We start from the raw sequence: 16382 nt of genomic DNA, 5'->3' as shown, positions 1-16382 counted from the left end.
TCATGTGTAGCTTGCTTGCCCTGTGCCCTGACCCCTCCAGCTGGGCCTGCTTCAGATGCTGTGGGTCCCCTTACCCAGAGGACCTGTGCCAACCCTGCCAACAATGTGTCCCCTGACTTCCCTAGGAGGATGCACACAACTTGTTAAAACTGCCCCCTGCCCCCTCCTGCGTGCTTGTACACACTTCCCAGGGGCCCCAGCTGACCCTGGTCTCTGTAGTGACTGCCATCCCCTGTGGAAGAGGGCCATCTGGTGTACACAGCTTGTGGCATGGTGCCCCTGCCCGTGGGTGCTTTGCAGAGTGGCCCTGGCCAGCCTGGGCTCTGCAGCAGCTGTGCATCCTCTGTGGAAGAGAACCAGGGCCACTTCATTGAAAGCATGCAACCTGCCCACTACTTTCAACAGCAAGAGACGTAGCTGACTTTCCTAACAGAGACAGTGCGGCAAAATAAAGAGATGGAGGAGTATGTCTCAGATGAAAGAACAGGACAAAACTGCAGCAAGAGACCTGAGCCAAATGGAGATTAGTATGCCCTATAGAGAATTTAATGATATAAGGATACTTACTGGGCTTGAGAGAAGAATGGAGGACATCAATGAAACCCTTAACACCGAGATAAAAAGAACCAATGAGAGATGAAGAACACAATAAATGAAATAGAAAATACACTAAATGGAATAAATAGCAGGTTAGAGGAAGCTGAGGAGCAAGCAAGTTAATGACCTGGAGGACAGAGTTATGGAAAGTAATCCAGCTAAGCAAGTGAGAGAAAAAAAGATTATGCAAAATGAGAGAACAGACTTCAGGACCTCAATGACTCTGTCAAGTGTAATACCAGCTGCATTACAGAGATCCCAGAAGAAGAGGGTGCAAAAAAGTGGCAGAACATTTACTTGAAGAAATAACTGCTGAAAACTTCCCTAATCTGGAGAGGGAAATAGACTCCCACATTCAGGAGGCACTGAGAATTCTCAACCACCCACAGAGGTCCACATCAGATACACACTAATTAAAATGTCAAAAAGCAGAGACAGAACAAGCAGCAAGATAAAAGAAGACAGTTACACACAAGGGAAACCCCACAGGCTATTGGGGACTTTTCAGTAGAAACTTCCCAAGCCAGAAGGGAGAGTGGGATGATACATTCAAAGTGCTGAAAGGGAAAAACCTGCAGCTGAGAACACTCTATCCAGCAAGTCTATCATTCAACGTGGAAGAGTGCTCACTTCAGCAGCAGAATGCTAAAATTGGAACGACACAGAGAAGATGAGCAGGGCCCCTACACCGAATAGGATGGGAAATGGAGACTTTCCTAGACAGACAAAAACTAAAGGAATTCATGGCTATTAAACAAGCCCTGCAATGAATATTAAAGGTTGACTCTTGGAGTGGAAAGAAACCATAAGTGAGGGTGATAAAAGTAAAAACACAAAAGCAGTAAAAAGAAGTATATCTGTAAAAGTCAGTCAAGGGATTCACAATATAAAAGGATGTAAAATGTGACACACCATATACCTAAAACCTATGTGTGGTGGGGGAGAGGAGTAAAGAATGGGCCCAAACTGTAGCGACCATCAATTTAACATAGGCTGCCATACACAGAAGATGCTGGCTACAGATGTAATGGTGAGCACAACTCAGAAACCAGTAATAGATGTGCAAAGAATAAGGAGAAGAGATTCCAAATATATCATTAAAGAAAGTCAACAAACCATGAAAGAGAGCAAGAGAAGGATCAGAGAAAAATTACACAACCACAAAATGAGTATAACAAAATGGTAGTAAGTACAAATCTATCAATAATTACTTTGAATGTAAATGGACTTAAGGCTCCAACCAAAAGACACTGGGTGACAGAGTACAGTAAAAAAAACAAAAAACAATGAAAACAGACCTATCCCATATGCTGCCTGCAAGATTCATTTCAGACCTAAAGACACCTGAAGATTGAAAGTGAGGGGGTGGGAAAGCATTTATCATGCAAATGGATATCAAAAGAAAGCCAGGATAGCAATGCTCTTATAAGACAAAATAGACTTTAAGAGAGAGAGACAAAGGGAAGATTCTATATGTAATAATAAAGGGAACAATCTAAGAAACAGATATAATAATTGTGAATATTTATGCACCCAGTATGGGAGCAACCAAATATATAAAACAGTTAATAACAAACATGAAGAAACTCACTGATAATAAGTAATAATTGTAGGGACTCTAACAGCACATTTACATCAATGGACAAATCATTCCAACAGAGAATAAGAGAAGAGTGCCTTTGAAGGACACACTGGACCAGAGAGATCTAACAGATATATTCAGAACATTCCATCAAAAGCAGTAGAAAGCACATTCTTTTCAAGTACACATGGAACAGTCTCCAGAACAGATCATGTATAAGGCCACAAAACCGATCTCAACAAATTCAAGAAGATCAAAGATACTGTCCATCTTTTCTGACCTCAATGCTATAAAACTAGAAACCACAAGAAAAATCTGTAAAGACCACAAACACATGAGGTTAAATAACATGCTACTAAACAATAAATGGGTCAAACAAGAAATCAAATAAATCAGGAATTACATGAAAACAAATGAAAATGAAGTTACAAGGGGTCCCTGTTCAGTAGGGAGTCTGCTTCTCCCTCTCCCTCTGCTCTGCCCCCCACCCTGCACATGGTCTCTCTCTAATAAATAAAATAAAAAATCTTAAAAAAAAACAAAACCCAAAATCACAAATGAGAAAGAACCAACAGCACAAAAATACAATTATGATAAGAGATTATGAAAAATTATACGCCAACAAATTGGACAACTGAGACCAAATGGTAAATTCCTAGAAGCATAAACTAACACTGAAGCAGAAAGAAATAGAAAATTTGAACAAAACAATTTCCAGCAATGAAATTTACTCAGTAACTAAAAATCTCCCAACAAACACAAGTCCAGGACCAGATGGCTTCACAGGGAATTCTACAAAACACATAAAGAAGAGTTAATACTTAATTCTTCTCAAACTCTTCCAAAAACTAGAAAAGGAAGAAAAACTTCCAAATTCATTCTACAAGGCCAGCATTATCCTGATACCAAACCAGATAAAGATACCACCAAAACTACAGGCCAACATCCCTGACGAACAGAGATGTAAAATCCTCAATAAACTATTAGCAAACCCAATCCAACAACACATTAAAAAAAAGAAAATTACCACAATCAAAAGGGATTTATCCCTGAGATGCAAGGGTGGTTCACTATTTGTAAATCAATCAACATGATACATCCCATCAATAAGAGAAAGGATAAAAACCGTATGATCACGTCAATAAATGCAAAAAAGCACTGACAAAGTACAACATCCATTCATGATAAAAGCCCTCAACAAGCGGGTTTAGAGGCAACATAAGATAATAGAAGGCATGTATGAAAAATCCACGGCTAGTATCATCCTCAATGGGGAAAAGCTGAGACATTTCCCCCTCAGGTCAGGAACAAAACAGGAATGTTCACTCTCACCACTTCTATTCAACATAGTACTGGAAGTCCTAGCCTCGGCAATCAGATAAGAAAAAGAAATAAAAGGCATCCAAATTGGTAAGGAAGAAATAAAGCTCCCACTATTTGCAGATGACATGACACTATATATAGAAAACCCTAAAGATTCCACCAAAAAGCTACCGTTACTGACAAATTCAGTAAAGTTGCAGGATACAAGATCAACGTGTAGAAATCTACTGCAATCCTATACACTAATAATGAAGCAGCAGAAAGAGAAATCAAGAAATCAATCCCACTTACAATTGCACCCAAAATAATAAAATACCTAGGAATAAACCTAACCAAAGAGGTAAAAAGATCTGTCTCTGAGGATGACACAAAGAAATGGAAGAAAGACATTCCATGCTCAGTGATTGGAAGAACATATATTGTTAAAATGTCTACATTTGAGGAATCTACAGATTTAATGCAATCGTTATTGTGATACCAATAGCATTTTCCCCAGTGATAGAGCAAACAATCCTAAAATTTGTATGGAACCACGAAAGACCCTGAATAGACAAAGCAATCTTGAAAAAGAAAACCAAAGCTGGAGCCATCACAATTCTAGATTTCAAGTTATATTATAAAGCTGTAGTAATCTAAACAGTATGGTACTGGCACAAAAACAGACACATAGATCAATGAAAGAAAACAGAAAATCCAGAAATAAACCCACAATTATATGGTCAATTAATCTTCAACAAAGGAAGCAAGACTATACAATGGGTGGTGGGGAGACAGTCTCTTCAACAAACCAGTGTTGGGAAAACTGGACAGCAACACGCAGAAGAATGAGATTGGACTACTCTCCTACAGCATACATAAAAATAAATTCAAACAAGGATTAAAGATCTAAATATGAGACTTGAAACCATAAAAATCTTAGAAGACAACAAAGACTATAACCTCTGTGACATCAGCCATAGCAACATTTTTCTAGATATGTATTCTGAGGCAAGGGAAACAAAAGCAAAAATAAACCAGTGGGACTACATCAAAATAAAAAGCTTCTATTCTGCACAGCAAAGAAAACAATCAACAAAACTAAAAGGCAACCTACTGAGTGGGGAAGGGTTAGTATCCAAAATATATCAGGAACTTATAGAATGCAACACCCAAGAAACAAATAATCCAATTTAAAAACTGGAAGAAGTCATGAGCAGACATTTCTCCCAAGAAGACACACAGATGGCCAACAGACACATGAAAAGATGCTCAACTTCCCTGGTCATCAGGGAAACGCAAACCCAAACCACAATGAGGTATCACCTCACATCTGTCAGAATGGCTACAATCAACAACACAAGAAACAACGAATGTTGATGAGGACGTGAAGAAAGGAGAACCTTGCACTGCTGGTAGGCATGCAAACTGGTGCAGCCACTCTGGAAAATGGTACAGAGGTTCCTCAAAAAGCTAATAGAGCTACCCCGTGTCCCAGCAATTGCACTACTAGGTATTTACTCAAAGAACATAAAAAGACTAATTCGAAGGGATACATGCACCACTATGTTAGAAGCAGCATTACCTGCCGTAGCCAAGACACGGAAGCAGCCCAAGTGTCCACTGATGAGTGGATAAAGGTGTGGTGTCTGTACACAGGAAGTATTATTCAGCCACAAAAAAGAATGAAATCTTGCCATTTGCAATGACATGGATAGAACTAGAGAGTATAATGCTAGTGAAGTAAGTCAGAAAAATACATACAATTTCACTCATATTTGGAATTTAATAAACAAAACAAACGAGCAAAGGGAAAAAAGAGACAAACAGAAACAGACTGTTAACTACAGAGGACATGTGGACGGTCACCAGAGGGGCGGTGGGCGGGGTGGGGGTTGGGAGAAACCGGTGATGCAGATGAAGGAGGCACCTGTTGTGGCGAGCAGCAGGGGATGTACGGAAGTGTCGGATCTCTATACTGTGAACATGAAACTAATATAACACTGTGTATTAACTACATTGCAATTTAAAGACAATTAAAAATAAAAATTCTTAAATATATTTAAAAAGCTTGAAAAAAAAAAAAGGCACATTGTGTTTTGGTACAATAAGGCAGGCCCCAAATCAGGTTTTTGGGCTGTGACTGGTGAAATGACAGCAACTATCACATTCACAAATTTCAAAGTCATACTCTGATCCAATACAGAACTCTACTTTTTGTCAAAACAAAACCAAGCCACTCCGACTGGTGAAACACCTGAGGGAGCCCCTTAGCTGTCCTTGGCGCGGAGAGGGCCGGCCCTGACTCCTGACGGCTGGCATCTCCTGCACCGCCACTGCTGAGGCACCACAGCCTGGGCTCTGGGAAGCAGAGAGACTCAGATCTCCTTTTGCCGTCAAAGTGTAAGGAAGAGAATGAGAGACCTAACCTAATATCTTGAGAATATATGGAAAATAAAAAATCCTGTTAGAGCACAAACCTCACTAAAGGGTCATATAGAAACAATGTCCTTAGTGTTCCAGGGCTAGCTCGGGGAAGTGGACCCGGGGCTAGTGAGCTCTACGTTACAGAACAGAGAGAGGGACGGGGGGTCTGTAATCCAGATCCTGATCTTAGGCCCTGGTGGGGGCCGCAGACAGCCAGTGTGTGAGCGGGGACACCGGCTGCTCTGAGCTCCACACTGTTTTCCTGGAAGCCTGTGTGGCCTTGAAGCTGGAATGTGTCCCAGTGGAGCAAAGGGCAGGGGTGCTCACCGCCCCGAGGCACAGAGGCGGGTCCCTTCGGTTCAGGATTACCCTCCAGCGGCTGCTGCTGGTGTCTTGGTCCCCCTCCGTTACCCTGAGAGAGGGGCTCGCTGTCTGGTGACAGAAAGGACACTGACTATACTGCTGCTGCTGTGAGCAGTAAGTGCCCCTCGCCTCTCTTCTGGGAGCGCCCTGACTTCTGCCAGCATCCAGGAAACCCGCAGCGAAGCACAGAGCTCGCACGGAGGACAGAGCTTCAGACCTTTCCCAGTTGGTCATGCGCACCCACACAAAACCACAAGTCAAGCCACGTTAGTAGGAAGAGAAGACGCACAGAAGGCAGAATGGCATTTGTCGCTTGCTTCCCCTCTTGTGCTCCACAGTTTGAAGTCCTCCGCTGCAGACATCTCCCTAGGTGACGTCAAAGAAGCTGGAGTCTGTAGGCTCCACGCCATGTCCCCAGTTCGAACATCTGAACCTCCAACGTGTGTCCGTCCACCTTACCCTGGGCCTCGTTTTAGAGGACCAGGCTGCAAACTCCATGAAGTCACGGGGGCCAGTGCTATTTACCCAGCCCTGCGGATGTGGCGGGTGGGGGCTGTGCCACGAGCTTCCCACACTGCTCCGCTCTCGCACTCTGGCCTCTGGTGTCTGTATTTATTGCCACCGTTTATATTGAGATATAAACGGATATTTATTGAGATATATTTGACACACTGAAAATCTGAGGTATAGGACGTGTTTGGTTTGGTATGTTTATGTGTTGCAATCATTTAAAGATCAAATGTCAAAAGGCAATTAAAATTATTGCAGAATATCTAGCAAAGAAGCCCAGACCTAATAACCCAGATTATTTGAAGAAGACACCAGATAAATAGTGGATGAATTAGCCAAGAGAAGACATGAACAGAATTATAAATGTGAAAGGAGAAATCGCTGTAGGTAGAAAAGAAATCGATCATGAAAGAGCATCGCAGTTTACAGAACTCCGCGCAAACATGTGTGAACTCGTGGCCCAAACAGGTGATGTCCCAGGACGCTGACGTGCCACAACTGATCTCGGGAACAGAGAAGAGCCCTCGGGCTAGAACATAAAAGCCCGCTACTAACAGTGATAAGTTAGGAAGCGCAATCAGCATCGATGCCACAAATAAAAACTCATGCTTGGCCCAAGCATTTCATCAGTGACTTACTCAAACCTTCAAGGAACAACAGCTAATTCCAAAATATCTGAAATTTGCCAGAGATTAGCAAAAGAAGGAAAGTCTTTAACTCCTTTTCATTAAGAAGGAAGGCAGCAGCATATGTGAAAGGTGCTTGCGGCTGCGAGCCTCTCAACGTGAGGGTCCAGGGAAACCCGCCTGCCTGAGCCGCCCGAGAGGCGCCGGTTCTGCGGTGACAAATGCCACAACGTCCCTGCAGCGAGACTACAGAGACCTCCCGGGGGGTGCTGTGGGGGCTTCCTCCTGTCCTCCAGCCCGTCCCAGAGACGGTGGCCTTGCGAGGTCCCTGGGAGCCAGGCCAGTTTGTGCCCAGGCCCCCCGCCCGGACTCATACCTGTTCCCCAGCACAGATCCTAGCACAGCCATCACCGCCTAGGCCCTGGCTGAGCCTTCCGTGTTCCGCGTGGGGAGCCGCGTGGTGAGAGGACAGTCAGAAGCACAGCTCCGGTGCCACCGCATCAGGTGGCGTCCTGCCACCGCAGGCTGGGAGACCCTCTGACTCTGTAGACAGTGCCAGGCCCCAGGGCCCTTCCTGTGTCCTGCTGGCCAACTTCGGTTATGGAAACACGGGTGGGGAATTCATCTGGAAAAACCATTCAGCTCAAGTTTTTATGTTTGTATCTATAAAACATTTTCGTACTTTAAAGCTTATCAAACCGGTATGCTCCTGATGGGCCAAGCCCTCAGATTAGTGGGTGTACGATGGTGCCGTGAGCTGCTGCTGTCTCACGGGGCTCCCTTCCTCCGCGGGTGCTCTCCACGGCATGCCCCGTGAAGCATCCTGAGCGCAGACAGCCCTGGGGCGGATCTTGGCTCTCATCTCCTTTTGCCTGGCTGGGAAGGAGGCAGGGTGAATGAGCAAGCCGCCTGCTCCCGCGTCCACACTTCCCACTGCCTCTGGAGCACGGTGTGCCCCGCTTTAGCGACACCACAGGACAGCATCACTTCCTGCTTTAGTCCACGCTGCCCGGGAGACTGCTTTTACCTGGCGCTTCCTGAACTCCGCCGCGGTGGAGGCTTCCCTGCCTGGTCACTGTCTGCCCCCAGCTCTTGGCCGGGACCCAGGGACCCTGGTCTGCAGCGTGGTGGACCTGCTCTCAGGTGGTCGCTCATGTGCCCTGGGCTCCTGGACCTCACTGGAGCACAAAAGGCTCCTTTCCTGCTGTGAGGGACAGCACCCTGGGACCTGCTCTCCTTGGAGCGAGGACAGAAAAGTCACAGGCCAGGAAGCCTGAGTGGGCTGGCTCCGCGGGACTGGCTGTCGAGTGTAAATAAATGCTCCTCGTACGCATGGTCGTCTGATTACACTGCTCTTTGTTAGATCGTGCGAGGAACTCCCTCAGAGGACACGCTGTCCCCTGCCGCATTTGCAGCCTCGATGTCCCTTTAGGAGCAGAGATTCCTACTCCACCCGACTCTCCCTCTAACTGGCCGCTCAGCCCACCTGCGTGCAGGGCGATGTTTGAAGGAGGCTCCGCAGGAGAAAGATGCACGGGGATGGGAGCAGGACCAGGGACGCGAGTTCTGATCAGGTGGCGTTACCTGGTCTGCGGGTGCGCTGACAGGAGGTAACGTGCCAAGGTGAGAGATGGGCTCGCCCCTCAGGTCCAGGTCCTGACCGCACCTGGAGTAGCATTCTCCAGGAGGCCAGGGCAGCAGCCTGGGGCGTCGGAGGCAGTGAGACCACACGCAGCGCTCAGCCTGCCCCTGGGCCCCTCTGCGGGGGCGGCGAGGCAGAGAGGAAGCACGCTTGGGTGCCCCGGGGCCCGGAGGGGCCGGGCCGGGGCTGTTTCCGAACCTGGGTATGGATCAGCTGCCTGCTGGGCAACCATGGCTCCGTGGTGAGCACGCCTGGGGCCTGGAGAGTTGGGTGCATGTGTCCTGAAGCAGGTGAGGGTTCGGGGCAGGGTAGGGCTCCCGGGCCTGGGTGTCAGGTCAGGGCAAAGCGCGCGGCCAACTTGGGCAGAGAGAGATGGGGGCCAGTCCTGTGCCTAGGCCCTCGGGCCCTCAGAATTGCTCTTTATCACAACCAGGGGGCCAGAAAGCTCTAGAAATTCTCTGTGAATTCAGGTCGTTGTGTGCTTTCTCCCAGGGAGATTTACTCTTTGAATGCTAACTGCGCCGGTGCAGGACCCCGGCCCAGGGGGTAGGGCGCCCCAGACCGCAGAACATAGGATGGGCCGCAGGAGGCTCACGGCCGGGCTGGCTGCTCGCGCCGTGTCCCAGCAGGAACCTCAGCTTCCGCGCTCGGCCCGGGAGCTCCGGGGAAGGCCTGCCCGGCCGTCTTCACGGCTCCCCCTCAGACCCAGAGGCTGCAGAGCACGCTGACCCACCGGGCGATCCGTGCCTCGGGCGCACATGCCGGGTCGCCCCTTGAGGAGCTCTGGCGGAGGCGTGCCGCAAGTGGGAAGTAGCGCAGTCTTGGTCTCCTTTTCTAAGTCACCGAGTTCCGACGGTGTGTTCTCGGGCAGCGGTAAACCTATCAGTGAGAGGTGTCTGACAAACAGTTTCTGAGCGATGAGGTCCCCTGGCCACTCGACTGGGATTCAGGGAGTCAGGTCAACCAGCTTCCTTTGTCTGTCTTCCTGTCTTCACCCGGTGGGAATTCCTGACCAGGCATCACTTCCCTCCACCCTGAGAGGGAGGAAGATCACGAGCTTCCCCTGCACTGTTTGCCACCTTCCACAAACCCACTGTGGAAGCTGGTACTTCTCTCCAGGATTTCTGTGTCTAGAGAGTTCTCTGTACGAGCTGGGGCCAGGAATGTCTGCAGGGAAATGTTCACACAGTCCCAGCCTGACACGACCGCGGTACTCGGTCGGATCCACGACTCCCGCTGCAAGACGTGTTTCAGGTCTCGGGATTCCTAAATGGAAATCCGGCATATATTCTTCAAATTATGTGAACCGAGACTCAGAAATGAAATTTCTGACTTTGTCCTACTAGATTCCAGGCACAGCACTGTGTTCTCTGCTTGGCCTGTCCTGCTCTGCCTGCACGGTGACCCCAGGGGAGGGTCACCAGCATCCACCGTGCACGGTTCAGTGGCTTGCCTGGGCTCACATGCTAGCTGAGCACCGAGAACTGACCGAAACCCGGGTCTTCCAGACTCTACAGTGTGCGCCTGGATATCCACGCCATTATTTAGTGAAAGTGGCCCCTAAAAGCCCCACATAGAGGCCCCTGAGCACCCGGGCCTTCACTGTCAGACTCTCCTTGGACCCTAGTGCATGTCTCATCTGCCTCCTGTGAACAGTATGGGCTGGGGGTGGGGAGGAGTAGGAGACATGTGTGCACATGTGCATGTGTATGTGGCATGGAGAAGAGGGGTGTGTGCACGTGTGTGGTGGGGAGGGGGGGTGTACGTGTGTATGTGGATCACTGGGAGTGTAGGAGGGGTGTGTGCATGTGTGCGTGTTATGTGGAGGATGGGTGTGTGTGCATGGACGACCAGAGGTGTCAGACGAGTGTGTGCATGTGTGCATGGATGACCCGGGGTATAGGAGGGGTGTGTGCACGTGTGTGTGTGGACTGCGGGTGCAGGAGGAAGGAGTGTGTGCACGTGTGCATGGACGACCGGGGGGTATAGGAGTGTGTGCGTGGATGGCTGGGGGTGTAGGAGTGTGTGTGTGTGTGTGTGTGTGTGTGTGTGTGTGTGTATGACTGGGGAGTAGGAATGTGTGTGTGTGGAGGAGGGTGTGCATGTGCATGGACTTGGGGGTGTAGGTGTGTGTGTGTGTGTGTATGACTGGGGAGTAGGAATGTGTGCACGTGTGTGTGTATGGAGGAGGGCGGTGTGCATGTGCATGGACCCAGGGGTGTAGGAGGAGTATGTATGTGTGTGTGTGTGTGTGTGTGTGTGTATGTATGACTGGGGGAAGGAGGAGTGTGTGCATGTGTGTGTGTGGAGGAGGACGGTGTGCATGTGCATGGACCCGGGGGTGCATGAGGACAGGACCACCCTTCCGTGAGAACCCGAGCTCTGGGCTCAGGGGGCCCTTGTTCTTCCTCACCTCTCGGGCCTCGGGAGGGCTCACCTCACCCACCCACAGGGAAGCCTTAGCCTGCTAACGTGTGAAGTGGCAGGGGGCGCCCGTGGTGGAATGGTCTAGCACGGCGCCCGCTCAGGGTGAGTGGTGCTCCGCAGACGTCTGGCCTTTCCCTGACCATCAGGGAGTGCCTGTTGCTCACCGCCCTTTCCCCAAGCCCGGCTCTGGGACATTATGGCAGAAACCCTAACAGACTGACGGTGTGTGGGGAGCAGAGGCCGCCGAGGCTCAGTGTGAAGGCGGGGTCGCCGTCCAGGGAGACCCAGGTGAGGAGGGGCGCTCATGCCTCTACCACCCGCCAGTCCAGGAGGGCACATCCTGGCTTCAGCGACGTGCCCTCCCCTGCTGCAGTGCTGGGGCCACTGCTTCGAGCTGGACATCCTCTGTACAGTCTACGCAGCTTCACGTGCTCTTTCCAGCAAAGTATCAGCCAGTTTCTCTATTATCAGCCACGTTGTTTTTTTTTTATTATTAAGATTTTATTTATTTATTCATGAGAGACACAGAGAGAGAAGAGAGAGAGAGAGAGAGGCAGAGACACAGGCAGAGGGAGAGGCAGGCTGACATGGGACTCGATCCAGGTCTCCAGGAGGCCCTGGGCCGAAGGCGGCACTAAACCACTGAGCCACCCGGGCTGCCCTATCAGCCACGTTCTAATAAGATTCTCTATGGTTTTATCGGCACTTTTCTGAGGGCAACAGGATGACGTCTAAGGTAATATGTTTCAAGGCGTCACCAATGAAGGTCTATGTAGATTCACATTCAGCAGTCGGGCTTCCCAATCACATCAAGGACTTCATACCCAATACCGTCAAACCAGAATTACCCTAAATAACCTTTAAGAGACATTTGATGTGAAACTATTTCTTTTCCTTTTTTTTCTTTTTGAAGATTTTATTTTTCTGAGAGAGACAGAGCGAGCACAAGCAGGGGCGGAGGGATATGCGGAATCCCCACTGAGTGCAGAGCCTGACGCAGGGCTCAGTCCCGGGACCCCAGGACAACAACTTGAGCCAAAGCAGACGCTTCACCCACTGGGCCTCCTGGGGCCCTCTGTGCTGTTTTGTAAATACAGAATGAGCACTGACTCCCGGGCCCCCCAGGCAGGGACTGTGCGCCATAGCCTGTGCACCCAGTGTGGCCCCTACCTGGAGGAAGATCCGGCCGATGCCGCTCAGCAGCTGTGGCTCCTGCTTTGGGTAGTACTGGATAACTGAGTGATAAGCATCCACAGCCAGCACATAGTCCTACGGGGAGAAAAAGTGGAAGGGCATTTTTGAGTTAAGAAGATCACTCTCTGTCTTACGAAGTTAGAAGCTCAAGTACCTGCAGACTCACGTGTGCAGAGGGGGCACGCCAACACGGGAGCCGGGCCCGCGAGGTGAGCACAGGCCTGCCTGACCACACGTCACACGGGGTTCCAAGTTCTGTTGGAAGCCAGAGTCAGGAAACCCCTTCCTCTCGCTGTGGGGCCTCTTGCTCCCACCATCTAGGTGGCAACACTCACTCTTCCTGACAAAATTATTAAGCGAATCAGTGAATTTCATCTTGTCACCATCTGCCAATTACACGCACCAAATTTATAACAGGATCTTAAACGTTTTCTACGCTAGAAATTGAGGGAAAGTCCTTAAGTGCAAACACACAGAAAACAGCACCAGATGCCCTCACTGAGAGCAGCACAGGACCCTCGGCGGGGCTCACAGTGGATGTTGGCATGTGCTGCGGCAACTCCGCCGGAATCAGAGGTGTGTGTGGGGGACATTGAACGGGTTCCACTGGCTCCTGTGCTGTGCCTTCACCGCCCTCCCCTCCATTGGAGCCCTGTCTGTGGCCCGACCATCTGCACTCCCTTGCGCCCAGAGCCTGCCCGCGGGGGGCACTCAGCTAATGCAGAGGGCTGTAAACCCTGTCCACTCACACGTGGTGACCCCAGTCACCTCTCTCCAGTGTGAGAAAGTCACTTGCCAGAGTCACCTGGACACAGCCCTTGGCTTGTCTCCGGTCCCCACAAACCCAGGCTCCAGGGCACAGCAGTGATCACTGTGATGGTTACTGAGTAGGCTCTTGTGTTGGGCGCTGTGTTTTCCCTGAGTTACAGCACAGACGAGAAACACGGCTCCAGACGCACGTCCCTCCTAGCTCATTCTTCCTAACCCATGAGCACTTCCTTTATTCCTCCACATTTTCAGTCTGATCCAAACTGGGGCTGGAGTTAAAGATGGGTGACAAGTAAAATCCCAGTGTAGCACGAAAAGAATGAAAAAACTCTAGTCTGGCCCCTTCAGTGAAGCTCATTAAGACAAATTTTATTCAAGATGTGATGCTCCGAGGAGGACCCTGACAGCACCTGCCTTCCTTCCCTGTGGCTGCTCGCTGTCTATCACTGCCACCCACAGCAGCGCCACGCTGTATCCAGTGTCATGTGTGCATGCACACGTGTGTGAACATGCAGGAGCATGTCAGCGAGTGTGTGAATGTGGGAGGCATGGGGCAAGGCACAAGTGTGAGAAAGCAAGCATGTATGAGTGTGTGAACAAGCATGAGCAAGTGCATGCATGCAGCCATGTGCATGAGAAACCAAGGGGGTACATGAATGTATGCACAAGTGTGAGGATGAACACAGGAGCAAGTGTGAGCACAAAGGGGTACGCAAGCATGAGCATGTGTGAGCAAGTATGTGCATGCAAGCATGAGCATGAGAAAGTATGCACACAGGTATGAGTGCAAGTGTGGGCATGTGTGTGTAAGCCTGTACTCACAAGCAGGAACAGGTATGTGCAGAAGTGAGTGTGCAAATGTGAGCATGTCTGTGCTAAGTAGGAGCAGATATGTGCAGGGGTGAGTGTACAGGTGTGAGTGTCTGCAAGCATGTACTTGCAAGCAGGTATGTGCAGGGTGAGTGTGCACATGTGAGCATGTATGTGTGAGCGTATACTCACAAGCATGAGCAGGTATGTGCAGGGGTGTGTGCATCTGTGTGCAAGCGTGTACTCACAAGCACAAGCATGTGCAGAGGTGAATGTGTGGGTGTGAACATGTATGTATGAGCACGTACTCACAAGCATGAGCAGGGGTGAGTGTGTGCACGTGTGCATGTGTGTGCAAGCATGTACTCGCAAGCGAGCAGCTATGTGCAGGGGTGAGTGTGCAGGTGTGAGCATGTATGTGTGAGCGTATACTCACAAGCTGAGCAAGTATGTGCAGGGGTGTGGGTGTGAGCATGTGCTGAGAGGCACTCTGGTGGGGAGGCAGTGCTGCATCCTGCTCGGTGGCTGGCGTGGCCCTGGGGCGGCCGGGGCCCCCAGCTGAGAGCCCACGAGCTCCAGGCCCCCCAGACCTCTGTGGGGGGGGGTCACCTGCTGTAATGCGACACCTACCCCTTACTGCTGGTTTAGAGCGAACAGAAGGCAGACCTGCCGTTCTTGTTAGTGCTGCAGTGTCACTGAGGCGTGCCAGCCCTTGTGCCCCGAATCTTGGCTTGTGTGTCACTCACTCTCACTCTACTGACGCTTCCAGCTGAGCTGGCGCCGCGGAGAGCCAGATCCAGGGTGTGGAGGGCGGCTGAGTGCCCACTTCCGGCTGGCAAGTCCATGGAAGCCAATGTCACTGCCTCGTGGCTCTGGTTCAGCCCTTGAGGCCGGGTGAATTCCAAAGATAATTTGAGATGGAAAGGACAGCTTTAAAAAGCCAAGCAATGATCCCCGCGGATCTGTGGAAACACGAGTCTCCTGGGAGAGTAAACCAGGGCAGAGCCACAGGCGTGGGAAGCACGTGGGAAAGCTGGCTTCCTGGCAAGAGGTCAGGCCGCAGAGGAGCAGGGGCTGCGGGGCCGCCACGAGGTCGGCTGTGGGGACAGGTGCCCGCTCCTGCTGCCTGGACGGGACGTGGCATGGGAGCAGCTGCAGCCTTGGGGACGGGCTCAAGGAGCTTCTTATCACATGAGGCAGAGCAGGAGTGTGTTGGAAAGCATCCCTAAGTGGACTGTCATTACCTGAAATGGTTTATTTACTGGAAGTGAAGGGAACACGGCCTCTTAAAAGGATGTCTCCGCTGAGCTCTCCGAGTTTACTGCACACTGCAGAGCACGCAGGCTGGCTCCGAGGCAGGCCACGAGGGACTGCTTACAGGACAGGCCTGTTTTAGTTCCACGCTCACCCTTCTCCTACAGCAGCTACGTGGGTTTGGTGGCCGTGAAGCTGGATTTACAACGGTTTGCAGCCAGAAAGGATTTGTGTGCAGTGACAGAGGCAGGAAGAAGCTGGTGTCACCTGTGTGGGGCAGGGACACATGGGCCTCGGCGCACCTGAGGCGGTCAGCGGCATACCCAAGCAGCCGGCCAGCGTGGGCGCCCTAGCACTACCACGGGTCTAGGGAAAGGAACTGGCATTTAAAATGTGAGACAGGAAATCTCCCAGGCCTCAGAATGCACGTCACTGGGCCCAACAACATGTCTTGCGGGTATCTGGGGCTGAGACGCCTGAGTAGATTTCTCATCATAAAAAAGTATTTCTTTCACCGTAACAGAACGTTATTCAAAATAACTGAATGGCTGATGACATAACTCAGTGTCGCCTCACAAACAGCTAAGGCATACGCCAAGGCCGCACGTGCTCACCGACAGCCAGGGAAGGCGCATGCACGTGCTCACTCAGGCCTCCACGGCACAATTTTCACTTTTTGTAACTCATGAAAATGAAAGATTAGCTGAAAATTGCAAATTACACTGCATTCATCATAAGGCATTTCTGAAACAATGATAGGTTGTCTTGAGTCCCAACGATATAGGTGGAAACTTCCATTTGGTGCTTGACGGTGTTCTTACCACCACAGTGCAACAAAGAAAAGCACTTTTATCCCATAATCTTCTATTAATGTGTCTTAGCG

General features: G+C 50.1%; 1 protein-coding gene and 1 pseudogene across 5 annotated transcripts in view; one reads left to right on the top strand and one right to left on the bottom strand.

Annotated features, from left to right (window-relative positions):
- The window catches only part of TRAPPC12 (trafficking protein particle complex 12), an 83645-nt gene that overhangs the window by 2521 nt on the left and 64742 nt on the right, over positions 1 to 16382 (bottom strand). For all 5 annotated transcript variants that reach the window (XM_038560677.1, XM_038560674.1, XM_038560675.1 and 2 more), the window contains exon 9: positions 12644 to 12742. In XM_038560677.1, coding sequence (XP_038416605.1) covers positions 12644 to 12742 — 99 coding nt within the window. The remainder of the gene's footprint in view (positions 1 to 12643; positions 12743 to 16382) is intronic.
- On the top strand, positions 1221 to 1316 carry LOC119864016 (annotated as a pseudogene).

The sequence above is a fragment of the Canis lupus genome, chromosome 17, assembly GCF_011100685.1.
Source record: "Canis lupus familiaris isolate Mischka breed German Shepherd chromosome 17, alternate assembly UU_Cfam_GSD_1.0, whole genome shotgun sequence".
NCBI lineage: Eukaryota > Metazoa > Chordata > Mammalia > Carnivora > Canidae > Canis > Canis lupus.
Note: the sequence above shows the minus strand (reverse complement) of the source record. Positions and strands in the feature narration are given on the sequence as shown.